The sequence below is a fragment of the Bison bison genome, unplaced genomic scaffold (genome assembly GCF_000754665.1).
Source record: "Bison bison bison isolate TAMUID 2011002044 unplaced genomic scaffold, Bison_UMD1.0 scf7180017864309, whole genome shotgun sequence".
Lineage (NCBI taxonomy): Eukaryota > Metazoa > Chordata > Mammalia > Artiodactyla > Bovidae > Bison > Bison bison.
Genome location: NW_011494881.1, coordinates 4,825,846 through 4,853,655, shown reverse-complemented (window position 1 = coordinate 4,853,655; position 27,810 = coordinate 4,825,846). Strand labels below are relative to the sequence as shown.

Below are 27,810 nucleotides of genomic sequence, written 5' to 3'. Positions count from 1 at the left end.
TAACCCCCCAGAGCCACACACGGGGGGGCTGGGATCTCTGCAAACATGCCAGCCCAGTAGCCAGTCTCTCCAGCCTAGGATTGGGCATTTTCCCCAGATGATAAATCTCAGGAAACCCCTTCAACTCTAAGACAAGTGGGACCCCTGGCCTCACCTGACCCAGGCTCTGAATATGTCCAAGTGCGGAAACCACTGACCACAAGCTCCAGTTTGCCTGTAGGTACCTCAGCACAGTCACATGCTGCTGACACCAGGCCAAGGCCCGGGATGGACGCCAGGCCAGCTCAGGCCCATCTCAACCGTTCAGCTGGACGCGGGAGTAGGCAGTGACTTCCCTGAGCCCACCCGGAAAACCAGCGCCACCAAACCATCAGACGAGCGCCAGGGGCCCCCACCCCAGCCCCGGCAGCCAGCCCCAGGGCTCGGGCACACTCACGATATTCATGAGGGTGAGGACGTAGTTCTGCACATGCTCCTTGCCGTGGAAGCGCACCACCGAGTCGTCCACCGCCAGCAGCACCTCGATGCTGTAGCTGCCCGGCGTGGCGTGTCGCCGCTTCCGCTCTGCTTCTCCTAGCCGGTCCCCCACCAGGCCCAGCAGGTTGGGAAGGTCGCCCAGGCCAAAAGCTGGAACCAAGACGGGAAGAGACAGAGGTTCAAATCCACGTAAGGAACTGTCACCATGATGCCACCTGCTGATCGACCCCTGCCCCCATCATGTGCACCCCTTCCCCTGCCTCTGACAGCATGAGGGTTTGTGCCAGGCCAGGTGATGGGTGGGCGTGAGCCCTCTCCCTGACGTGAGGATGCGGCAAATCTCTGAGGCAGTGAGGAGCGGAGAGGTGAGAATTGGCCCAGGCTCCAGTTCCCGCTCAGTTCTATCTCCCTGTCACGTCCCAGCCCAAGCCCCTCCACCTCTCTGGGCTCCCCTCCCCTCCTGTGACATGAGAAGGAATAATCCTTGATATCCTGCCAGACATGCTTGCTGTAAAAATCAAAGATGGCAGTGGGTAGAAACATCATCATACAGGAAAAAATGTTTTCTGGTATTACCATGGCCTATGGAGGGCATTTTACGGACCCTTGGAGGATGTCCCATGCCCCTCAAATCCCTCTCAATCATTGCCAGCAACTCCAAATTTCCCCATCATAGCTTTGACCTTTTAGCTAAGGTTATTTATTTAACCAGCATTTATTAACTTGTATGACATAATCGAGGACCTTTTCTGTAAAGGATCAGATAGTTAACATTTTAGGGTTTGTGGTTCATCTGGTCCATCTCAGCTCTTCAATTTGACTACTGAAATATAAAAGCAGCTACAGACAATATATAAACAAATGAGTGTCTCTGGGTTTCAATAAAACTTTATTTACAAAAACAAGTGGTAGGCCTCATTTAGCTCATGGACCTTAGTTGGCTGACTCCTAATAGAATCCAATCCAATCCTTAAAGACAACTCTGTCAGATTATTGACTCTATTATACAAGTAAACAAGCTAAGGTTCAAAGTAGCATGTCCAGGTCTGTCTGAATCAAAAGGTCATGCTTTGAAACATATGGCTATTTAGAAAGGTAACATCTCAAGCAGTTATCAGTCATTTACACCATAGCCCGAATAAGGACTGGAGCAACACTTGTTGGGGCAGTGGAGTGAGGAGTACATGAGGACACCATAGGAAGCAGGATGGGAGGCAAGGGTCTCTCAAGAAAGCTTCAAATGTCTTAATGACTCTCCTGCCATCCCACCCTGAAGCTCTGATTCTTGTGCACTGATTTTTAAGACTATTCATTTATCCACAGTTATTTCAAAACCCCTCTGCCTGCAAGATGGGGCTGAGGCTCTAAAGATGCCACCACTACAGTCCCAGCACATATCCAGAGGTGTGGCTGCAGAAGGGGCCCCACACTACTAGCACGGAGGACGGTGGTGGGTGATGAAGGCAGGACCCTGTCCTTGAGCTCCCCCGCCTAGTGCAGGTGACAGATAAGAAACTGGGTAGTAAATAGAGTACCATCAAGGACCAGACAGTAGCACTGACTAGAGCAGGCTTCCACACCGAGACCCAAACCGGGACGGCGGAGCTGGGAGGGGCTTCTGGAGGAGGGCACACCTGAGCCGGCCGGAGGGGGAGTGGGAGACCTGCTGGAGCACGGGGACCACAGGACCCATTGTGACTGAGGGTAAGGAGCTACCGACCACAGTGTGGTAACCCTCCGGGAAGACTCGATGGGCACCCAAGTTCTGCCTCTAAGCCTCCATGCACATGGGTACTCCAGGGATCGAAGGCTGAGTGCGGAGCAAGGAAATCACGGTGCTCCATGCTGTTTCTATTTTCCCTTTGGTAGTGGCACTGCCGTGCAAAGGAATCTACCATGCCCTAGATTTAAGAGTTGGGGAATGCATGGCCACTGTGCCTAAAGGAGAGACCAGAAATGGGCAGCTGGCCTCTGAGCAATGCACAGACTGGCGAGCAGGGCTTGGGCCAGCGACCGCCCTCACTGCCCCCGAGGCCAGTGCCTCTCTCTTTGCAGGTGAGACTGCACCAGAGCTCCTGGAGGCCCTGCTATCTGAGCCCAACAGTGAGCGCAGCAGCCCAGAGACAAATTCCTGGGTGAGAGGGGAAGAGACCCCCAGCAGGGGAGGAAGAAGGTCAAAGCCTCTCTCCATGCAGTGAATTGAATCATAATAGCTACTCCCAACACATGAGCAGCGCCTGGAGGTTTCAGCCCTGCAAGGGAAAAGGGGAACTCGACTCCTCACAGCTCTCCTTGCCAGGTCTGTCAGAGGTAGACTCAGAGAGGTCACCTGACTCATCTCAGGTCACACAGCAAGTTCATGGTAAACATCCAGAATGTAAACCCAGGCCTCCCACTCCCCATTATCACACCCTAACAGGGCCCACCCAGATTTCTCTCTCAAAAAACAGTGAGAGGCATTGCGGAGGGCCTGCTGACATCAGCCACAGACCCTGGAGACAATCCATTCACACCCTCTTCTATGCATCTCATCCTTCAGGCCACAAATAGGGAATTCTCAAAGCGGAAAGGGTGGGGGCAGCAGGTCACCAGAAACTTTCAGTGAGCCCACGCAAGGAGCCCTGAGAAAATGTAAAATGGTGCAGCTGCTCTGGAGAACAGTTTGGCAGCTCCCCCAAAAGTTACACACAGCATTACCATAGAACCTCCATCTTTACAGCATCTTACGTACATACTGAAAACAATGGAAAACATATGCTTACATGAAAACTTGTGCATGAATGTTCACGGTGGCATTATCATAATAGCCACCAAATGGAAACAACCCAAATGGGCACCAACAGATGAACAGATAGGTAAAATGTAGTTTCTCCATGGGGTGGAATATTACTCTGCCATGAAAAGGAGTGAAGTACTAATTAAGATACACACTAGCAGAGATTGACCTTACACACAAAGTGACAGAAAGCCAGTCCCAAAAGGCCAGAGACTGTATGATTCCATCTCTAGGGGATGCCCAAAAGAGACAAAGCTCTAGAGAGGGAAGGTCGATTAGTGGTTGCCAGGGAGCTGAGAAGGGGAAAAGCGGAGTGACAGCTGATTCATGGGTATGCAATATTTTTATGGGAGTGATGGAAGTGTTCTAGGATTAGATAATGGTGATGGTGATCCCATTAATGTGGGATGTAATTGTGATGGTGATCACAATAATGGTGATCCCACAAAACTGTGAATATAGTTAAAACAAAAAAATGAATTGTATACATTTAAATGGATTTTCTCTCAATTAAAAAAAGGCAGCAACAGCAGCCTTAAGCCCCAGGCTGGCTGGCTGCCCTTGAGGGGATGAATGGCTCTGGTGTTTGGTAGCCCCAAATCCCAGCCAAGGAGCCAGAATTCTGGCTACGGGCACACAAGCATCCAGGTTCCAGTGACCTAGATGGTGGGAAGAGGGCTACAGAGCAGGACTGTGGGTTGAGGGGGGACAGGACAACATTAGGAGCATGGGAACGTGCAGGGCACAGCCTTCGAGGTCAAACCTTTCATCTTAAACAAGAATGTTAAGTGGAGACAGGCACACCCAAAAGAACTTCACATACCAGGCTCAGACCCACTGCTCGCCTTAAAATAACAGAGTGAGTCACAGGTTTTTAAGAAAGTCCCCTATCATCCTTGTCTTTCTAAGGAAGAACCCAGATGGGCCCAGGGCACAACACCACCCACAGGAGGTACAGCCAGGCAACCCGACGAGGGGGAGACAGGGCAGCGTTCAAGGCGTGAACCCCACCTGGAGCTCAGTGGTCTCAGCCTCCCAGTTGTTGATCATGGTGGCCGACTGTGGAGCTGGTTCCAGGCTCACAGCCCTGGAGTAGGACTTCCCCAAGGTCTCTCTCAAAAGGGAGGATTTGTGGTCTTTTGATTTGGAGCTGGCCTCAGATAAAACAGAGCCCAAGAGAGACTCGTCATTCCCTCCAGGAGTGGTGGAGGTAACAGTTCGGGTCACCACTGAGCTCCTGAAACCCTGCCCAGCCACCCGAGGCTCTGTCCAACCCCTCCCCCATCATAACATAACTGCAGAGCCCTCCACTGTCATAACATAAGTGTGGCGTCACTTAAGAGCAACACAGGGAGAGCAGCTGAGGCTTCAAAGGACGCATTGTACGTGGGGACTACTGGTTTCCAGGCATTCCTTCACGCTGGGCCCAATTCCGCCAGGGCCCAGGCAGGAGGGTGTGTCACTCATGGCCAGATTCCACCCAGGAATGAGGGTGGAATCCACGCGTGTCCTCATGGCCAAAGGGGCTTTGAGACAAACCTCAGTTGGACTATGAAGTTGGCACAGGCCTAGGACCATTCACCACTTCACTGGCTCAACCATGGGTCCTGCGTACTGCTGGTGGGCAGGCTCCGGTGCTGCTCACTGGCTACACAGAGGTCCCTCTCAGAGACTCTCACCCCAACATGGCAGCAGTTACCTTAGTAACAAAGCCTTAACAAGAGCAACCATTCATCAAACATCTACCAGAGGCCAAGCTCCATGCTAGGAGTTCTATACACATTACAACATTTCTAACATTATAACACATAAAACCTCAGAGTTAGCAATGATCATCCCACTTTACAGATTAGAAAAACAGGTTCAGAGATGTTAAGTAACTTGCTTAAGGTCACATAGTAAACAATACTGGAGGTAGGCTATCTTTTTCTTTTCACATTTAAGCTGTTTTTTTTTTAATTATTTATTCATTTTTTTTGGCTGCACTGGGTCTTCGTTGCTGCTCATGGTCTTTCCTCTAGTTGCAGCAAGTGGGGGCTACTCTCTAGGTGTGGTGCCCGGGCTTCTCATCGCAGTGGCTTCTCTCGGTGGAGAGCACAGCCTCTAGGGCATGCAGGCTTTAGTAGTTGGGGCACATGGGCTGAGTTGCCCCCTGGCATGTGGAATCTTCCCAGACCAACAACTGAATCTGTGACCCCCGCATTGGAGGCAGATTCTCAACCGCTGGACCACAGGGAAGTCCCTGGAGGTAGGATTTTTAAACGCTCCTTTGGACACAGAGCTGACTCTGGTGGCCTGACCCCAGGCAGTCTCCCTACGAGTGCCCTAAGAACCCCCTTCCTGTGGTTCCCAGGGGTGGAGATGATTTCCAGAAGGGAGAAGCTAACTGCAGTCATTCCACCTTCTGTCCTGGCAGAGGAATAGCCTTGCAAAGCAACGCTGAGCCACTCCGAGACTCAAGGACCTGTGTTCAGGGGACTCAGGTAGCTCCTCCGGCCTGCACTCCAGCCTGCTATCATAGCCCCTAAAACAGAGGGCAGTTTCCTGCTGGTGCAGTAGATCTATATGGCCCAGAGCCATTACACCAGTGAGAAGACTGAGGCCAGGAGTTGAAAAGCCCAGGCCAGAAGTTACCTGAAAACATCCCTGCGACGTGGAGGGAGGTAGACCTGGCACCTCCGACCACAGCCTACCTTCATTGTGAAGGTCCCCGAGCGGCTCTGTCCATCGCTGCCTGACGACTTCCCGCCGGTACACCACGTGCTTCCTCCCGCCGGCCTCCGCCTCCTGCTGCCCACGCTCGAAGGGCTCGATGAAGTAGTCGGTGCTGTCAGTCCGGATGAGGCCGGCCTGAACCAGGGATGCGGCAAGCGGGGGGGAACGGGGAGAGAGCAGAGATGTAAACACACGGCAGAACAGGCGTGCGTGTGTGTGCAAATGAGTGTGACCACACGAGAGCAGGCACTTCCTCTAGGGGCTTGGGGGCCCTCAGATGCCAGCAGGGAAGTGGGAAGAGGGTGTTAGGCGGCCAAGCAAGGGCCCGCATGCCCGTCACAAGCAGAGCAGAGCCACTTTTCTTTTTCTTTATTTCTAATTGAAGGATAATTGTCTTATAATATTGTGCTGGTTTCTGCCATACCTCAACATGAATCAACCATACGTATACATACGTCCCCTCCCTCTTGAACCTCCCTCCCACCTCCCTCCCCATCTCACCCCTCTAGGTTGTCACAGAGCCCTGGCTTGAGTCCCCTGAGTCATACAGCAGATTTCCACTGGCTATCTATTTTACATATGGTAGTGTAGATGTTTCCAGGCTACTCTCTCCTTCCCGCCCGCCCTCCCATCGTGTCTATAACAGATCCACTTTCACTGTTCTGTGCGCTCACGGGGTGCACGTAACAGTTCCTCTAAACAAAGGCGCATGCGTGCTAAGTCGCTTCAGTCACGTCCAACTCTGCAACCCCATGGACTGCAGCCCGCCAGGCTCCTCTGCCCATGGGATTCTCCAGGCAAGAATACTGGAGTGGGTTGCCATGCCCTGCTCCAGGGGACCTTCCCAATCCAGGGATTGAACCTGCATCTCTTATGTCTCCTGTATTGGCAGGCGGGTTCTTTACCATCAGTGCCACCTGGGAAGCCCCCCTAAGGTGGGCACTGGACCCCAATTCCAGCAAAGAGTGCTGTTATTTCAGATTTAAAGCATGTGTGCGTGCAGCTTGTGTTTGCTGACAATAAATGAGCGAGGACAGTGCCCCAGGAGTGTATGCTCAATGTTATGATCTGATTTCTCACCTGCATCAAAATAGTTCCTTAAAAATATCAAGTGCTGGCTTTGGAAATAAAAAAACATAAAAATATAACCTTGGTCGAGCCCCGCCAACATGTTATTAGGTCCCAAATGAAGGCAATATTCACAGGGGTAAGTGAAACATATAATGAAATGTGTGTGAATACATGTGTGGCTGTACAGTCTCCCGCCCCCGCGCACACGTCAGCTCTATAAAGCAGTGAGGGACACCCACCACGGTGCCTGGAAAATAGGAGGCAATCCTTAATAAATACTTACTTGTTGAATTCCTTCATTCATTCAACAAACACCTATGGAGTGCCTACTACATACCAGCCCTGTGCCAGACACTGGGAATGCAGCTGTGAACACAAAACAGGGAATGAAGGAAACCATTTTTATAAATCTATTGGGCCTTCCTGTTTGAATAGGAGCTGCCTCTTTTTAAAGCAGTCATTACTTTACACAACTAAATCCCACCAGTTTTCCCACCTCGGCCTGTTTTGAACTTGCTTCTTAGGGAACTCCCGTCAAGGCTTCCTGCACACACGACATCGAACCTCCCAGAGCAGCCCATCTTCCTCCTGTCCTTCCCAGCTATGTCTCTTCATCAAACTGCCAACACCATCTTGGATCAAAACCAAGATAGCTGCCTTCTGCACCAATCAGGAGGCCAAAAAAATGTTCCAGGGAAATTAGCAGCATTACCAGAGCAAGTCTGGAGCTCCTCAAGGTAACCATTTTATCAGGGACGCTCAACTGTCCGCAAAAGCTCCAGTCTGCTTATTAAAATGTCAGCGTCAAACTCTATATTAAGCAGGCGTCCTTTCTTTTAAAATGCTTTCTCTTTTTAACTTCTGCACCTGCCACGTGCCCAGGGCAGTGAAAAACAGATAATGAGGCCCAGACTTCGGCTGTGAGTTGTTCATCATCTGAACGGAGGAGACCACAGAGAAGAAGATGGCCAAGCTGTTGGGCTTGGTGCTCTGGCAGGTATACCTGATGGACAAGGATCCATCAGGCTCATGGTTGCAAGGGGCAGAAATTCAGCTTGCACCCTCTTGGACCAAAGGGGAGCATATAGGTCCCTGGACAAACCATGGCAGGGGCAGGCGCTGGAAATGAGGGGCCCAGTGCCTTGGCTCTCTCCGCACCCACCTCACGGCCCCTCTGCATCAGCTTCACTCTCCCAGACAAGGTATGTTCTCACAGGTACATCTCTGCTCTGACACCAGAGACAAGAAGGCTTTTCTTGCATAGTCCCATCTGGTACAGCCCAGGAGACCTGTGGTTAGTCCGGCCTGACTCACACAGTCACCCGGGGATTGGTAGTTCTTGCTCGATCCCCATGGCCAGAGGGAGGGTAATTACTATGGTGAAAGAAGGGAGAAACTGACAGGGTGGCAAAAGAAACCCACAGGAGCTGGAAAGGACACAGCAGGTAAGGGACCTGGATGCAGATGTAGGAGCAGGAAGGTCCATGTGGGGTTGGGGAGGCATTCATGTTCATGGGCAGAGGCTATGCCAAACCTGCACAGAAAGTGTGTTAGTCAATCAGTCGTGTCTGACTCTGTGTAACCCCATAGACAGTAGCCTGCCAGGCTCCTCTGTCCATGGAATTCTCCAGGCAAGAATACTGGGCTGGGTAGCCATTCCTTTTCCAAGGGATCTTCCCGACCCAGGGATCAAACCTGGGTCTCCTACATTGCAAGTGGACTCTTTACCATCTGAGCCACCAGGGAAGCCCTGCGTAAATGATGGCCAAGTCAAAGAGCCTCTGCCACTGAGGATATGCACAGCCCCTGAAGGAAGCCATTCTTCCGGGTACACAGGGCAGCAGGGCCCAGGGCTTTCCACCCAAAGCTACTGCAGCTCAGCTGCCAAGAGAGACTCTCCACCAAGGCCCCCACCCATCCATCCCATCCCACCTTCTGTACTCCTGTCTAATCCCCAAGGTCAGTGCTTACACCCCACTGAAGGCCCTCTGGACCAAGCAAAGCAAGAGACCCTTACAGCAGAAGTCAGATGACCTGTGCTTCATCCTGGCCAAACTCACACAAACCCAGGCTCACCGAGGGTTGCAGCTGCTCTCTCTCTGCCCATCACACCTCTCCTCTAGCAGAGACGAGTTCTCTAGACCAAGGGGCAGAAGACTCCATTCAGCGACCGCCCTCCCCCACAACACACACACTTCACCGTAGCCTCCCCTATTCTGGAACTTGGTTAACCCACTGCCCCAGAAGATTCTTCAGAATCTGGCATTCCCTGTGCCCCATCACCCACTGAGTCACCATGGCCACCAGACCTCAGGGCCTCCCATGAGGGTTGCAGGGTACAGAAAGATGCACACAGAATGGGTTGGGCTACAAGGCACTCCCTTGCAGCTCACGTTCCCCTTTCAAGATCACCATGTCTGCCCCAGTCTCAGGCTTCAATACCTAGTCAGGGGACCTCTATTATTTGCTTGGATGCCTCTAGTGACAGAGAGCTCCCCCTCTCAAGATGTATCCTGGTCTCTGCAGGGACACTGTTATTGTCTTACTGAGCTGAACACACTTCCCTGCATTCTGCCCTTTGTGAAGTCTTATTACCATTGCTAGTAATAAGTTAGATAACATCACTGACTCAATGGACACGAATTTGAGCAAAATCCGGGAGACAGTGAAGGACGGAAGAGCCTGGTGTGCTACAGTCCATGGGCTCGCAAAGAGTCGGACACGATTTATCGACTGAATAACAACACTAAGAGTGTCTGCCACTCACATTTACACATCTTAATTCATCTTTACAACAACCCTATGAGGTAGGCACTGATATTAGACCCATCTCATGGATGAGGAAACAGAAGTACGGAATGGTTAAATAACTTGCCCAGAGTCGCTCATCAAGTCAGGGACAGCACTAGAGCAGAGCTCCGCTCCATGTGGCTCTTCATCACTAGGCTCCATCACCTCACCCATCCCGGGCCCGCTCCTGACCTGGGGGCCCATCTGGAGCACGGAGACATTCCTCTCATAGTCCCATCTGCAAGTCCCTGTGCCTCTGGTTCCGACCTTGCAGAGCAAGCAGGTTGTTCACTTCCCACCTCTGGGCAAAAACACTCGATGAAAACCAGTCCACCTTCTACCACTGCCATGAGGATGAGCAAACGCTTCAGCACTCAGCCCTAAAGGGAGCCAACCGCACCCACTGCCCAGGTGGCTGCTCCCCTGAAAGGACTCCCACCTCACACAGCAGCTCTGCTCCACCAGACAAGGAAGCCCCGGGATTCCTGGGACTAGCCTAGCCCCCCCAATACGTCCTCGGGCCTCCCCGCAGGGAACAGCTAGAAGAACCCCTATTTTCCCACCCCAGTGAACTGTTTAGGGAGAAGACCCAAGGCCCTGACATGCAACCTGGAAAATAAGCTTCAAACCTCTTTGTAACTGAGGATCTCACCAGCCCTTCCTGGCACTGAAGGCAGGGCCTCCCTAGTGATCATCTTCATGTATTTTGGGCATCACGCCCAGGTCTTGACAGGCAGTTCCAATCCAGGTCTGGGCTCTCTCATAGTGTCTAAGACCCTCCTCCTGGAGAAGGGATGGGAAGGCAGGCCCAGCCACCAGATCAGGAGGCAGCCTGGGCTGGTCCCTTCCAAAGGCCCTCGGTTTCCCTGTCTGCACCAGGAGAGGTTTGGCCCACGCTCCCCTTCAGCACTGCCCTGGCCAGGAAACCAGGCACCACTCAGGGCAGACAGACTGGCAACGGGAACTTTCTGGCTCTCCTCCTCCTCTCCAAATTACTCCTGTCTCTCAATTTATGAGATGTTTATATTTCTGAAAAGTGGTAGCTAATTTTAAGACACTAAAATCAAATCAAATTTCTGTATAAGAAATCAAGAAACGGGGAGAAAATAAATCCTGGTAGAATGGAAAATAAATGTCAGCCATATCTGTTTTCATCCATAACTTATTCTTCTGGAAACAGTAAGCAGGAAATATATACTGGAAAGGCTCTTCATGCAATAAAAACAACAACAACAAATAGCTGATTCTATCCAATTGGGCCACACATTGTACAGGCCCTCAGGCAATTTCTCCAAATAGAAACCCACCAGCGGGCAGGCCTGGCCCCCTCTGCCCTGGTCTGGACCCTTTAACACAGCTGCTTCTGAGGGCCCTTTCCTGGAAGGTGCATGGCTGATGGAGGGGCCGGTTTGAATTTTCTAATATGGCTGGGACATTGTTTTTGGTTGCAAAGGTGACACCTGCTGCTGCAATCTTCATCCAGAGGCCTTCAGGTCGTGCTAACTGTGGTTTTCCAGTCCGGTTTCCCCTCAGGAAAAAACCCAAGTCCAAAGCGCAATTCCAGGTCACCTGAAGGAGACAGGTGATGACTGGCTAGGTGACTACTGTGGGTCATAAATGAGTCCACTTGGTTACCAGCAGCTATCTGTCATCAGCGTGAGGTCCCAAATACTTCAGCAAATAACTGAAGTCACATTATTTTGAAATTAATATGTACATGTTAGAATAACATGTTTATTCTAAAACTGCACATTCTTGCATGTAAACTGGGAGGGGAGGGTACAATGAGCCAACAGACAGATCTCCAGGGAGGCCACAGAAAGAGATCCCAAGGGATTCCTTGGACAAGGGTAAGGGGCTATCTGTGCTGAGTCAGGTGCAGAGACAGTGAGCAAGGGTCAGCTTGGGTCCAGGTAGAGCCAGTGACTTGGCTCTGAGAGGACAGCTGCAGGTCCTCTGGGAAAAGGGAATCCTGAGGTCCCTTGCTGCACCCTCAAATTGGCTAATGTGTGTCAAATGCCCAGAAGGAGGGCCCATTTCAAGATGGAGTAGTGGGCCAGTCTCCCCTTCCTTCTCCTTCCAAAGCCAGTCTCTGTGGAGCCTCCCCAGAAGGGAATCAAGCAGTGCAGCCCACCCCCAACCCAAGCATCCTGCCACCTCCCAAGGAGAGTGTGTTCTCAGGCTTGAACTTGTTCTGGAAATTCCATCACGAGGCTTTTACTGCCAGCTGTGCTGTCTTAGGTTCTAGGCTTACAGCAAATTTAACCTGAAACTATGCCACTGGAGGAGACAAAAGATAACCCAGCAAGTAGAGGCTGGGGCGATGCACACAACTAGGAGTGGCATGAGAATCAGAAGTGGCTTCCACCAGCTTCTCCCCCAATATAGCCACGTGCTTCTATCCCCGGCCACTGCCAGCCAGGCTCCCCCCAAGACCACATCACCTGCTACAACCTCAGGAACTCTGACTGTGGGTATCTCCTTCTCTCCCTCATAACTCCAACATGCTGGCTCCAGCTACCATTAAACTTCACTAAGACTTCCAACACATGACCCCACCATTCCACCACTGTCAATCTCCCCTCCAAGTCCTTACTTCCCTTCTCATCACCTTGGACTTCTCCATCATGATACATAATAGTTCTGCAAACACTCATAACTCTCTTCCACTCTTCCCTCCATCCTGCTCTCCCAGAGAAGCCTCTGTCCTGGTTCAACCCAAGTCTCCACCCACTCCACGTCTGCACACTGACAGAGGAAATGCTCGTGGTGCCCACGGGCCTCCTTGAAATCAGGGGCCAGAGCTCTCAGGTGAACCTGACGCTGATCCTGCAATTAGCATCCCTCTTTTCAGCATCGCCAGGCCCTCCCTCTCTCCTGGATCATTTCGCTGACACATGAATGGACTTGATCTCTGTGAAATTCCCTCCCAGCCCTGCCAGCTATGGCCAGGGTCTCTTTTTCCCTCCACAGCACAGCTGTCCACGCTTCTCACTGCCTCCACTTCTGTGCCTTGTACCTCTCCTCCATCCACCCCAGTGGGGCTTCTAGAACCAGTACTTCCTGGAAACTGCCCTCGTCATAGTCACCTTAGACCTCATGTGTTCAGAGCCAGACATCGTTTCTTTGTCCCGGTCTCTCTCAGCTCCTCCAGCCACACACATGCTCCCTGGGGACTTCCCCTGATCCCACAGCTTTACATATCATGTATTTGCAGATACCTCCCAAATTACATCCTCAGCCCTGACCCCTCCCAGAATTCCACAGAGGAATGTCCAACAGCCTCCTTGATAGAGACCCTGGGCTTCCGCTGGGCACCTCAACCTTTAAAGCAGACCTATTCCTCCCCTTGCCTTCCCCATCTCAGCAAATGACACTCTTTTGCCTAGTTGCTCAAGTCAAAAATCAAGGGGACAGGTGGACCCCAGGGATTAGGTTTTTGCAAGTCTTCCAACCTCCCTCATGGTTTTGTTAAGTCTGTTGGATGAAAGATGCATCCAACAGAGCCTGCAGGGACCAGCCCCTCTGAGAGATCACCCTGGGGCACTGTCTCTGATTCATGACAAGTGTTGGGGGGCAGCCCTACCCACAAACCCCTATACCCTGAGGCCATCCTTTCCTCCCTCAATAGGCCCTCATGTTTTCATGAAGCATCTACTGCATGCTGGGCTTGATGGTGGGGTATAAAAACACAAGAAACCAGCCTCAGCTCTCCTTATGAGTGACATATCTAACATATATGAAGAACACTTACTGCTCAATAATAAAAAGACAGCCCAATTTAAAACTGGGGATAGAGGGACTTTCTGGTGGTCCAGTGACTAAGACGCCATGCTCCCAATGCAGGGGGCCCAGGTTCAGTCCCACAAACCGCAACTGAGATCCTGCTTGCTGCAACTAAGACCCGGCACAGTCAAATAAATAAATTAATAAATACATAAATTTTCAAAACAAAAATAAAGCCAAGAAAAAAAAAGAAATAAAAATGGGGAAAGAATCTGAGCACTTCTTTAAGGAAGACATACAAATGGCCATTAAGCACATGAAAAGATGCTCAGCATCATCAGTCATTATGGGAATGCACATCATAACCACCATGAGATACTACACACCCACAAGGATGGCTAGAATCAAAAAGCCAGAGGCTAACAAGTGTTGACAGGGATGTGCAGAAACTGTAACCCCCATACATTGTTGGTGAGAACGTAAAATGATGCAGCCGCTTTGGAAAACAGTCTGGCAGTTCACCAAATATTAAACAGAGCTTCCACATGAGCCAGCAATTCTACTCAGTATAAACTCAAGAGAAATGAAAACGTAAGTCTGCAAAAACCTTTACACAGCGTCCACTGTAGCCAAGATGTGAAACAACCCAGGTGCCCATCAGCAGATGAATGGATAAGCAAAAGGTGGTGTGTCTGTACAATGGAATGTTATTCAGCCGTAAAAAAGAAAGACATGCTGAAAAATTCTACAACATGGATGAATCTTGAAAACATTACGCTAAGTGAAAGAAGTCAGTCACAAACAGTCACATATTATACAATTCCATTCATGTAGAAGTCTAAAACAGGGAAATCTATAGAGACAGAAAATAGATTAGTGGCTGCCAGGGGCTGAGGTAATGAATTTGGGGTGACGGGTGCGGATAAAAGACACAGAGCTTCTTTTTTAGATAGTGAAAATGTTCTAAAATTGAACATGGTAATAATTACATGGGCTTCCCAGGTGGTGCAGTGGTAAAGAATCTGTTTGCCAACGCAGGAGATTCAGGAAACGCAGGTTCGATCCCTGGGTCAGAAAGATCCCCTGAAGGAGGAAATGGCAACCCACCCCAGTATTTTTGCCTGGAAAATCCCATAGAGAGAGGAGCCTGGTGGGCTACAGTCCATGGGGTCGCAAAGAGTCAGACAAGACTGAGCACAGATACACGATAATTACATGGCTCTGTGCATTTAATAAAAATCCACTCAACTGTACACATTAAGTGGGTGATTTGCATGGTATGTAGACTGTATCTCAATAAAGCCGTTAATAAGGCTGGTATGCACAGAGAGATACGAGACAGACAGAGAAATTACATATACACACGGAAACAAGGGACACGCAGCACCCAGAGCACAGAAAGGACAATACACACAGAGACACAACACACAAGCAGGCGAACAGCACACATGCCCTCAGCCGACTCACACGCAGGAGGCTACAGGCTGCCTGCTCCACGGAAGCGTGACTCAGCACAGCCAGGATGAAAGCCTGCGGACGCTGAGATTCCACATAATTCAAACCTGATGTGAAGCCCCAAGCCACAGGAGCTCTGCTGGACGCTGGGCTGCCAAGGCCTGGGCCCAAGCCAAGGAGAGTCTGAACGCTGATTCACGCCGAGCTGCAGCCCCGGGGACAGGCCGGAGGAAGGCACCCTCGGAGGATGGAGCTGGGAGCTGCCAGGCTTGGCCCCAGAGAGCAACACACACCCCACACGGGCGGCATCAGAGCCCCAGAACCGCCCGAGGCTCAGAAGAGACACAGGAAACTGAAAGCCTCCACCAGCTGGAGGCAGTTATCTGGGATGAACCCTTGCCGGCTCGGCCCACTCCCAGGGTCACGACCTCTGCAGGCCCCATACCATGGGAGCTGCCAGGTGAAAGGCTAGGGAAGCTGTGGTGGGCCCATGCCATTGGCAGCAAAGATCCTGCTCAAGAAGAAGCAATGTAGTGGCTCAATACAGAGACCCTAGAGCCAGGATCCCTGGGGCCTGCCATGGTTCAAACCATGGAGTCCTGGACAAGTTACTAAACATCCCTGCGCTTCACGACTATAAGGGTACTGATCTTATGAGTTGCTTGGAGAAACACACATGGAGAATCTAGAACAGTCTGAGCCAGCAACACAGCTGTCTAAGTGTTAGAGTTTGCTGCCATGATTAGCACGACTATGATTCAAAGTGGGCCTGGGACTACCAGTGGCTCATGAAGGGAGCAACATTCTGGAACTACGGATGGTTCACCCCTAAGTCCTGGCTCCACTGCAACCTGGCTTTGACCTGCTCAGATCCCCTGTCTGTACACAGGAAGAAATCCCTGAGAAAAAATACCAATGGTTAAGCATCCTTAAGGAAAAAGTCCTTACTAAGAAGAGGCTGGTTCACAGGAATCGTAAATGTGAGAAAGAACTTGGGCAGACAAATAGAGTCACAGATGTAGAGAACAAACTTACGGTTACCAAGGTGGGGAGTAGAGGGTGGGATGGACTGGGAGATTGGGAACATACAAAATAGATAAATAATGAGGACCTACTATACAGCACAGGGGACTCAGTGCTCTGTGGTGACCTAAATGGGAAGGAAATCTAAAAAAGAGTGGATATATGTATAGTGTAACAGATTCACTCTGCTGCACAGCAGAAACTAACACAACATTGGAAAGCAGCTATACTCCAACAAAAATTTTTAAAAGGAACACAGGCTGACAAACGGAGAAGGCAGTGGCACCCCACTCCAGTACTCTTGCCTGGAAAATCCCATGGACGGAGGAGCCTGGTAGGCTGCAGTCCATGGGGTCGCTAACAGTCGGACACGACTGAGCGACGTCACTTTCACTTCTCACTTTCATGCATTGGAGAAGGAAATGGCAACCCACTCCAGTGTTCTTGCCTGGAGAATCCCAGGGACGGGGGAGCCTGGTGGGCTGCCGTCTATGGGGTCGCACAGAGTCGGACACGACTGAGGTGACTTAGCAGCAGCAGCAGCAGCAGGCTGACAACAGGTTAGTGGAAATGCACCACCCAAGTGTGAAGTTGTAGGCAATTTCCTTCTCTATAAACGTTTAGGTGTCTTCTAACTTTTCTGATTCCCCTATCTAAACAGGAAAGATGATTCTGCACAGAATGCTTGCCTGCTACAATGAGCAACTAAAAATTACACAACAATGATTTTAAAACAAAGTTTAAAAGGAAATAAACCCAGTGTCACCCCCGTCTGCTATCACCCAACCCCCTTGTAAAGGATGTAGCAGCTACACCGTGAGTGAAACACCTGTGGCTGGGACCCAGCCAGCACCCTTCCCAGCTGGGCTGTTGTTGTTCAGTCGCTAAGTCGGGTCTCACTCTCTGAGACCCCACGGACTGCAGCACACCAGGCTTCCCTGTCCTTCACTATCTTCCAGAGTTTGCTCCAACTCAAGCTGCTGGGTGATGCTTTCTAAGCCTCAGTTTCCACTCCTGAAACTAAAGGGAATGATATAATGAGGGGAAAATGTCCCCTCCTGAGGCCCAGCAGCAGGCAAGGCAGCCTTTCCCTTTCCTTCCTTCTTCAGCCTGGCTCTCCTGATTCCCCATCTTTTCCATCAAACACAAAGCAGACTTTTCCAGAACGCTATTGCAGTGGGTCTGACTCCTTGATGCCCATTGGTATCACCTGTGGAATCTGCAGAATGCCTGATGCCCAGGCCACAGCCCAGACAAATGAATTACATCTGTGGTGGGGTCGGGGGAGCAAGAATCAGTAGTGTCTCAAACCCGCACAGGTGAATCTAATGTGCAGCCAGGGCTCAGAACCCCTGGCCTCAATTCTGGAAGCTTCCAAATGGTGTAATGGTACCAAATGGATGTTTAAGTGATCATGTTTCACAAAGAGAGCAGTAGCAGCAGGCAGTGTTTGACCAGAATTAGTTTGCCATTATACAGGAAATGGGCAAGAAAGAGAGGGGACAAAGGACGATGAGTACACGCCCTGACCGAATGGGATGCGGGGAAGGGAAGTCCAGACAGGCCGGGTGACTGCACACCTGTTACACCATGAGCATCTCCCCGGGCTGAGCATGGCCAAGCATCACCTGGACCAAATGTGATCTATGCCTTAGGTGCTGTCTCAGAACCTCACCACCCTCTCCCCTCAAGGTGCCACTCCACTGTGAGTGAAGAGTGAGTTGCTAAAACTGCCCTGAGCTGAGTGTGTCTGGGAAGCAGGGAGGGAATCTGTGGTGGTGTGGCCAGTGGCCAGTCAATGATGTCACAACCCACCAGTTAGGAGCCCACAGTGCAGATTGAGGATAATTAGTAACAATATCTTTACTATGATGCTGCTGCTGCTGAAAGCAGTGAGTGATTCTGTCCTCTGGCCCCATGGAGGACAGAGTTGCTTAGATCTTCTTGCAACTTCTTCCAGCTTGGCAAATGTGCTTAAAGGGAGGGCGCTCGCTTTTTATGATGCCCCTCCTCCCAGCAGCAGGGGTCCTGGCCCAGCAGCAGGGCAGGGCCTCACCTGCAGGTGCTCAGAGAGTCCCTTTGTGCGGCAAACCCCCACCCTGGAGCCCAGCCAGGGTCCAGGGCAGACCTTGCCAGGCTGGCAGCCGCCACCAGTTTCCATTCCCCATGCCCAGGAGCCACGTGGCTCTGAGGCTTACCCTTCTATCACCACCATGGATGGCCCACCAAGCTTGGGTTAGGAGCTCTGCCTGGCCCCCTGGTTGGCCCAAAGTCCTGGCAGCAGTGGGGGCTTCAAGACGAGGAGACAGGAACCAGCCCTCAAATGCCAGGAGGCAGTGTGGCTGCCAGGCCCTGAGCTGGGGAATGGTTCCCCGTATCAAGGCCTGAACTCTACAGCTCAGATGAAAGCCAGAGGATGGCGGGGTGGCGCCAGGAAAAGGTGCAGCTACAGCTGAGGGCTGGGCCTCAGCAGGTCACAGAGGCCAGGGCTCCCCTCTGATCCACCCTGACATCAGCCTACTCCAGAGGGCCCTACAGAAGGCACGTGAGCACAGGAGAATGGAAAGATGAGTGTATCTAGATGCCTGAACTCCTGACAGGCTCCTGACAACATTTAGGCATCACTGCCTTCCTCTACCAGAGACAGAAGGCAATGGCAACCCACTCTGGTACTCTTGCCTGGAAAATACCACGGACGGAGGAGCCTGGTAGGCTGCAGTGCATGGGGCTGCATAGAGTCGGACAAGACTGAGCGACGTCACTTTCACTTTTCACTTTCATGCATTGGAGAAGGAAATGGCAACCCACTCCGTGTTCTTGCCTGGAGAGTCCCAGGGACGGGGGAGCCTGGTGGGCTGCCGTCTATGGGGTCGCACAGAGTCGGACACGACTGAAATGACTTAGCAGCAGCAGCAGCAGCAGCCTTCCTCTACAGGGGGACAAGTGGACAAAACCACATTAGCTAAAAAGCACCATCAAATGAGGCCCATTGTTATCCTTAACCCTGCCCAGGGCCCGGCACCATTAGCATGTTTTCCAAATGTTTTAGAACTCTGACACTTCCCCAGAGCTTGTTTGTGTTAACCCCTATTACTAGCAGTTCAAATGCCCACGTCCCAGTCACTCATGCCACTCACCAGGTTCCCCACTGACTCTACTAGTTCACTTACATCTCTGCAGTTTACTTCTCCTAAACCTTTGTCTGTCATACCACTCATTCATTCCTCAGATGATTGCTGAGCAGACCCCATTCCAGGTGTGCAGGGGACACAGGCAAAAATCCCTCCTCACCTGGGGCCGACCTTCATCAGAGGTGAGACAGGCGATCCATAAGAACATGGTACACCCATGGGGAAACAAGAAGCAGAGGAGAGAACTGGAGGTTGAAATTTTAAATAAGGGGGTCAGGGAAGATGTCACTAAGAGGGGACCCTGGAGGGGTGAGATGAGGGGTGGGTGCATGCAGCATCTGGGGAAGGAGGAGAGTGCAAGGGCCATGGAGGGATGCCAGGGGTGTCACAGGCAGCCTGGAAGGAGGGAGGCTGCCCAGGGCCTGCTTGGCTTCTCTGGGAGGAGTATCATGGGAGGACTTGGCTCCAACAAGACTGCTCTGGCTGCTGATGGTAAAGAGATGGCCAGGGGCATGGATGGAAGCGGGGAGGCCGTTAGGGAGGGCACTGCCATCGCCCTTGGACCACCCCACCACTTGTTATTCTTGTCAAGCCCTGTTTGTTTCCCTTTGGGGATTATTAGCGACAAAAATCCCCCCTGCTGAAGCCAAACGGGGCCTGTTTTGTACCGGGACCCATGCTTGTCCACGCTGGTCTCGTGCCTGTGCCCTGCGGACAGCTCTGTGGATCCCTTCCGGCCCAGCTTAAATGTACCCATCACTGCCCCCTCCAGTGGTTCCTGGCAGATGCTCTACCCCTCCCAGATAAGTCTGTCTGTCCCTCTTCTAGATGTGAGCTTCTCCATCGGGGGACAAATAATGATCCACAACACAGGACCAACTTCGGAACAAAATCACCTTCAGCAGACATCCTCAAATCCAAGTTTCCAAAATGAACCCTCTTGGGCCCTTAATGAGAGAGACCTCTCTCACAAAATGTGGCTGTGGCTCAGCGGACAGCCTCGGGACTGTGAATTATGAGGTGACGAAACATCAAGGGCTCAATGAGGTTTCTCTGGGCTGGAGGAGCTAATTCAGAGTGTGGGTTCCTGCCAACCTCAAGGGACGGAAATGAACTTCTCCTGCGGGGCGGGGCAGCCTGGGGGTACAAGTGTCTTCTGGACAGATCAAAGGTACAAATATTTGGCTGGCTTAAAAGCAAAAACTGACAAAGGGCTTTAAGTAACCCATTGGGAATAAGGTTTGCATTCAGAATGACCGTGCCCTAGCAAACACTCCTACCTTCAGACGTTTCTCTAAAAGGGCCTGTTCTACTGACCTCTCTGCCACGTTATGGAAAGCAGAAGAAAAGGAGACCGAAAGGGTTTTCATGTTCCATGACAAGCAATGTGTGCAGAACAGCAGCCCACTGCCCTCCAAAATTACGAAAATGGACACAACAGTGCAATGGCCACTTGGCGCCAACAAGCACCAGGAGGTTTCATCTGAGCGTCAAGTCCTGCTAACAGGGAGGCTGGCTTTTTTTTTCTCTCTCTCTTAAGGGGCTTCCCAGTCTTCAGGACAGTGACTTGAAGAAGTTGAGCCACTCACATTTACAGTGGGAGCCTCCCAAACACCCCCACTCACAAGGCACAAGGACTCCCAGGACCAACCCCCATGGGGCAATTGATGGACCAGTCCCTTAAGCATCTGTGTTCTGAAGTCATTGTCATGGCCACCGAGTCCTGGCCTTACAGGGTTTATGACCTTGAGGAGCAATTCCTGTTTACTAACTCAGGAGAGGCTACACGGGATCGTGGCGGGGTGGGTGGGGAGCGCTGGATGGGGACTCAAGGCCCTGAACCCCCTTGGCCCTGATGGTAACCACTGTGTGACCCCGGGGGAGTCTCCCTTCCCTGAGCCTCAGTTTCCTTGTCTGTAAAGTGAGGAGGGGAGGCCCCCAAAGTCTCTTCCAGTTACAGCTGCCCACACTCAGGCCAAAGTTAGGGTGAACTCTGGCAATGAAGCTGAGCTGGAGGTGTTCATAACATGAGGGTTATTTGTGCTGATAGGGAGCTCCTTGGAGCTGCCCGAGATGAGGCAGTCCACAAATATTACCATTGTTCTTCCTCTTGCTGTTGTTCTTGTTGTTTCTAAGGCTTTAAAGGCAGGGGAAGGCCTGCATGCTGAAGATAGAAGGCCAGGCCTGGCAGATGGCTTGGGAACTTTCCACTGCAGGGTCCAGGGAATGCGGAAATTCCCCGAGCCCTCACCAAAAGCCCACCCCTGGGCCTGGACCACACTGAGGCTGGAAGGCAGATGGGACGCAAGCACAGCCCCCACCACACTCACCAGCCCACAGAGCAGCCCAGAAGCCACCCTCCCTCCAGCCAACCTGAAGATGCCAGGGAAGAAAAATAAAACCAGCCCCCAGACCAGCCCCCCCTGGAATGGGAGGCCAGCGCTGCTCGGAAGGAGTGGCAGTGAGCTGATGTCTGGCTTCTACTCCATATCCTACGCACATTATTAACCCAGGGCAGACAGCAAGGCACAGCCATGGGGTGACTAGAACGGCGAGGCTACAAGATCAGATGCCTTGAGGAGTGGAAAACCACCCAGGACCCAGGCCCTGGGCCACTCAGACGGAGGCCGCACTGGCCTTCTGGGAAGCAAGAGCACTAGAATGAGCACCCAGGGGTCTGGAAGCAAACCCACTGTGGAACCTGCCACAGTTTCCGTATTTATCCCAAGAGATTCACAATAATAGTAGCAAATGCTGCCACTTACTGTTCTGGGCGCTGAGGCACCACTTTTAAATGCCTGATTTCTAATCAGCAAAACTACAAGGCAGGGATGCCACTTTACAGATACAGAAACTGAGGCTCAGAGAGATCAACCCACCTGCCTGGGGTCTGTCTGGGAGAACGACTGCAAAGGTGGCTACACGATTCCTCCTATCCCCGAGCCCAGGCACGCTGCTCCTCCGTCTCTGGCGGGGGTGAGAAGATGCCAACATGAGCTTCATGCTGCTTCTGAAAGCAAGATGCCCGTGTTCCCTCTCTCATCCGTCGGCTCACACAGCATCCACTGGAGGTCTACCCTGCGGCAGGTGCTGGGGTCGTACAGACACACAGGTCACTAGGCTCAGACCCTGGCCTTCAGGAGACTAATGGGAATGTTCCAGGGGAAGAACGCAAACTGGGGCAAGGAGCAAGCTGCAGCCTGAGAAAAAATGAACAGTCCTGGGTAAGGCTGGGAGCAACGGGCTCTGCCCTCCCAGCTGAAGGCCCAGAGACCCCTCTGGGGGTGTCACACAGAAAACTGGGGTGCTCTTGACTTCCTCTCCTCTTCTGTCCCACACCCAATCCCTGAGACTGGCAGACTCAACCAATAAATCTACATCATCCAATAGCAAGGGCTGAAACCTATCAGGTACTAGGCTAAAAGAGCCCTTTGCACACATGACAACTCTTATAAAGTGACTAATGTCATCCTCACTTTACAGATGAGGAAACGGAGGCATAGAGAGGCTCAGCAATCGCCCACGGCCACACAGCAGGAAAAAGGTAAGGCTGGGATTGCAACCAAGGCAGTCTGGTTGCAGGGGTCGTGGTCTCATCCCCTGCATGTACAGCTCACTGGCCAAAAAAAAAACAAAACATGCCATATTGCTATACTGGGCCCACACCCTGTCTTAAAATATAGAATACTTTGCTTAAAGATCTCTATTTCTGATTTCCCCTTAAAATACTTAAATGTGATACCAGACTGCCACTCCCTTCAAACAGGAGTTTGCCGCAGCCCCACCTCTCCCCTAGCGCTTGGCCCTCTTCTCTTTCTTGTGTTACGCCCTGCTCCTGAAGTCATGACCTCCCTTGTATCATGAGCCCAGTCCCGTGCTCAGCACGCAGAGAAATCAGACAGTTCTTGAGTTCTGGGAAGCGGGTGGCCAAGATGGCAGATGCCTCAGCAGAGGGAAGGGGAGAGCCCTGTGGGAGGTGTGAACAGAATGAGCAGAGGCAGGGTCTGCAAAAGGACGTGACAACCCACCAGCCCAGCTGGGGGTCTGCAGAGCAGGCACCACCACCAAGGCTGGAGGGGCACGTGGCACAAGACGACAATCTCTGCATCAGTGCAGGGCAAGATATCCCCTGCCCCTCCCATGGCTGTTGGCACAGACGTGTAGAGACAGGCAGCCCGCAGGTCAAGACGTATGGGGACAGGCATGCTGGATGGTTGGATGAGGGCATCTCTGAAACTCCAAGCCTCATACTCCACATCCCAGGACAGGCACAGACAGCAAGGCAGGGCCAGGGGCTTCCCAAGGAGCTGTCAGGAAAGCTCACTTACTCCCTAACCAGCAAGGAGCAAACCCAGGGCAAGGATGGATATTGGCACAAAGACACCGGTGAGTTGCAGGCAAACCTGCTACAATGGCATTGTGCTGGGATGCAGCTGGGAAGATTAGCATCGTCCCCAGATACGAATGTGACTTCTGCTTACCATCCTCCCATGGCTCCCTACGGCCACGGGGCAAGGCTAAGCTCCACAGTGAGGCACAGCTTCTCTAAACTACATTTTCATCACTCCCTTCTTCCATGGAGAGCTGTGAAGACTCACCATTTCCTGAATCCTATGAAGACACAGGATTTCCCTCCCTATGAATGCCTACAGTTCCTACCTCTTAGCTTTAAAAGCTCTTATTGATGCTTTTATGCCTTTATACTAGGCCCAAAAGTACCCTCCACTGTGAAGCCTTCCCTGAGTTGAGTTAGTCACTCAGTTGTGCCCGACTTTGCGACCCTATGAACTGCAGCTCACAAGACTCCTCTGTCCATGGGATTTCCCTGACAAGAATACTACAGTGGTTTGCCATTTCCTGCTCCAGGGGATCTTCCTGACCCAGGGGTCAAACCCAGGTCTCAGCTCAGTTGGTAAAGAAGACTTCCCTGAGCACCATTCTTTAGTACTCACCTGCAGGACACCTACCAAGTACCTTATGCAGAACTTGTTTTATACTGTCTACTGTGCATTATTTGTCTTCTCTTTAAATTGTGGGTTCTGGAGTATAGAGAGAAAGGGGTGTGTTTCAACCCTGCATCACCAGAGCCTAGTCAAGGACCTGGCTGGGGCAAGGGGCCCACAAATTGTTAACAGAATGCTCCACTTGGCACCTCCCAGTATCCACCTGCCCTGGAAAGTATCTCTCCAGGGGCTATTACAGACCAGTCATTACACACTCCCATGCACTGAACAAGCACCATGAGACTCATTCTGCAGAGAAAGTTGCTGTAGCAGAGGGGAGGCAGGGCTTGGCCAACCTGGGAACCAGAGGTAGCCTAGGGCTCACATCAGAGAGCATTGATAATCCATATACCACTGCAGTACAAGGGACTTTAACAATATTTACAGTTATTTCTCGGAGAAGGCAATGGCACCCCACTCCAGTACTCTTGCCTGGAAAATCCCATGGACGGAGGGGCCTGGTAGGCTGCAGTCCATGGGGTCGCTAAGAGTCGGACACGACTGAGCTACTTCACTTTCACTTTTCACTTTCACGCATCGGAGAAGGAAATGGCAACCCACTCCAGTGTTCTTGCCTGGAGAATCCCAGGGACGGGGGAGCCTGGTGGGCTGCCGTCTATGGGGTCGCACAGAGTCGGACACGACTGAAGCGACTTAGCAGCAGCAGCAGTTATTTCTCACCATTAATGACAACTGTAATTACTGTTGTAATTACTATAAAAACAATAAATGTTACTATTAACAATCCCCATATTTTAAGGCTGCACCATATATCAGACACTTCACTTTTTTACTTATCTTATTTAATCCTCTGAACAACCCTATAGATGACTGTTCTCCTTGCCTCCTTAAAGATGAGGAATATCAAGCACAGAGAGATTTAGAAATCTATTTAAGGTCACACAGCTAATCTGCACTAGAGTAGAGCGACCCCACAATTTCTGCCACCCTAATGACTAAAAATCATTTTTCCTCCTAATGACTAAAAACGCCTGTTACAGGGCTTTCCATAGGCCAAGTACTATTGATAACAGCTTTATTGAACCATAATTCATGTACCATACAATTCACCCATTTAAAGTACAGATGTGATAGTTTTTAGTATCTGCATAAAGTTGTGCAACCACCACCACAAGTTTAGGACATCTCATCACCTCACTGAGAAACCCTGGACCATTTAAACCGTCTATCCCCAATACACACTCCCTCCACCAGGCACTGTGATTCCATTTTAAAGACAAAAGGACCGAGGCTCAGAATGCTGCTGGGTCTTCCACATTAGGCAGGGGCAGGAAGCAGAGCCGACATCAGCCTCCCCTGCCCTCTCCCCACACTGCCTGCCAGGGGTCTGTCTCCTCTGTAACCCGTTAAAAATGCACGTTCTACAGAGGGTGGAAAACAGAACCAGATGGTGACAAATCTTCCACGTGCGGCTGCTTCCGCGCCAGGCCCGTGACTCACAGGGGCACTGAGGGCAAAGGGAGGATGTGAGGCAGTCTGGCCCCCATCACCCCAGTGCAGAGGTGGCGAGGCTCAACCCCAGGAGGCAGAGACAGCAGTGGGGTAAGTGGCCTGCAGAAGGCTGGCAGCCTGGGTTCCAGATGGTTCACAGGGGCCCCACTCTGCTGACCCCATTCCTGCAACCCACAATCCCTCCAGGACTCAGAAAGAGGCCCCCACCCCAAGCTTTCATGTGCTTCCCAGGACTTCAGAGCCACAGTTGCTAGCAGAGGGTCTATTCTGCATCTGCCCCCAGCCAGGGGTCCTGAGATGACCCAGGACCTCCCTGCCTAGAGACCCTGAGGTTTAGGGTCACAGGAACATTGAGGGGACTGCCGCTTTTGATTGCTTCTCTTGCTCCCCAAGAGCAGCCCTGCAGAGTGATCCAGCAGGTTGCTGCCACTGCCTGGGCCCACTTCCAATCTGGGACCTTAGTGTCTGACAGCTGCCCCCAACCCCAGAGGAAGCCCTCTACAGGTTCGACTGGGCCTCGCCACATCCCTTATTCTCCTCCCCTACACATCCTTAAGAACGCCCTGTATCAGCAGTTCTCTCTTGCTGACCAAGGGCTTGACACTTTCTTTTGTGTTTATAATGTCTGAACAGTCTTGAGCCAATGCCACCTCCTCTAGGAGTCTTCCTTGATGACCTAATCAAAACAAATGGGTCTTCCCCCTGCTGCCTCACAAGACTGCAGTCTGTCTGCTTTTATGTCTGAGTCCCATTACCCTCCAGACTCATCCAGGGCAGGGATCCTAGCTTCCTCATTCTTGAGTTCCTCCTCTGACCCCCTCCCGACTCTGACACACTGGGTCTTCCAGCAGAGCCAGTAGGAAGTAAGCCAAAGTGCCTGCTCCTCAGTTTCAGGTATGAATTTAACCGCAGTGCACAAAAGCCACCTATGTCTGTCCCGGTGCCCATGGTGAGTGACTCTGGGATGACAGGAGAAGTGGAAGAGGTTATGTCACTGCCTCCCACTGCAGATTCCAGCTGGAAATGAGGATCAAGTCACCCATTTAGACACAGCGCTTTTACCAGAACAGCTCAAGTCCAAACGGCTGCAAGTCTGTCCACACAAAGGAGGGTTTGTTCAGACCATTTACAACTAGAAGGTCTGCCCAGCCATAAGGGCCAAGCTCAGGACTAATGTCCTTCATTTCTGCACCTGCTGCCCAGCCCAGACCTGGTAAGAACAGATCCCAGGCCCCGCCAGGAAGGGGCAGTCAACTACAGACTTACAGCAGTCTTGCTTCAAGGGGCTTCTCCAGCAATGCCTGCCCTGTGTCACAAAGTACCAATGCCAGAGGTGGAAGGGCTCTGAGCGTATCCAGTCCAGGCTCCAGGATACACCCAGGAGGCAAGGGAGGCCCAGAGCACGGTAGCTTGCCTGGGATCACACAGTCACATCTCCTAACACGTGGCCCAGACTCTTCTCAGATGACAGGTGGCCACATGGCTGCCCTGGGTCCCCTCTCCCTTCCTGTGCTTCCTTCAAGGTCAGAGCAGGATCCACCTGCCCAGTGTGTCTTCTAGGATCCCCTTCCTGGCCCCACCAGCATGCTGGCAAGCTCTTTCCTCTGCCCAGAACGCCCTCCTCACCCACTGGCCCTAACAAACTTCTATTCATCCTTCAAGGCCCAGTTCAAATATCATCTTTGCTAAAACAACAATAATAATCGCATCTCCTCCCCATGACTCAGTTTCCCCACCTACGTAATGGATGAGCTTAACGGCGCACATGACGTATGTGTGCTGCACCTGGGCTGTGGCTGTGGCTGGTGACCATCACTGTTCTTATTTGTGTCTCTTGCACTTTCTTCAGTCTCCCTGTGGACCCTGCCTGTGGCCAGCTCTCATTACGTATTTTTCCAGAATGAATGACTGTATTTAGTATTTAAGATATGGGGTTAAAATCCAGAGGGCACATAAAGATGCAGAGTTAAATCTGATCATCAGAAGGGCTGCACTGTGGACTCTGAACCCCAAGGTGACTCAGCTGGGTGAGCGTGAAGAACATCTGATCTCACGGGACACAGGGCAGTTTTCTGGAAGGGACTGGAAGTGAGGAAATCCCTGCCTGGGCAGCGGGCCTCTGTGCTGGACCGTGATCCCTGCCAGGGAACTGGTCGGGGAGATTCCCGAG

General features: G+C 51.7%; 1 protein-coding gene across 1 annotated transcript in view; it reads right to left on the bottom strand.

Moving 5' to 3' along the window:
* ADAMTS14 (ADAM metallopeptidase with thrombospondin type 1 motif, 14) overlaps positions 1 to 27,810 on the bottom strand; it is a 99,616-nt gene that overhangs the window by 67,109 nt on the left and 4,697 nt on the right. Inside the window, exons 3-4 of the mRNA XM_010852395.1 lie at positions 5,947 to 6,103; positions 437 to 627 (exon numbers count right to left, since the gene is read on the bottom strand). Of these exons, the coding sequence (XP_010850697.1) occupies positions 437 to 627; positions 5,947 to 6,103 (348 nt within the window). The remainder of the gene's footprint in view (positions 1 to 436; positions 628 to 5,946; positions 6,104 to 27,810) is intronic.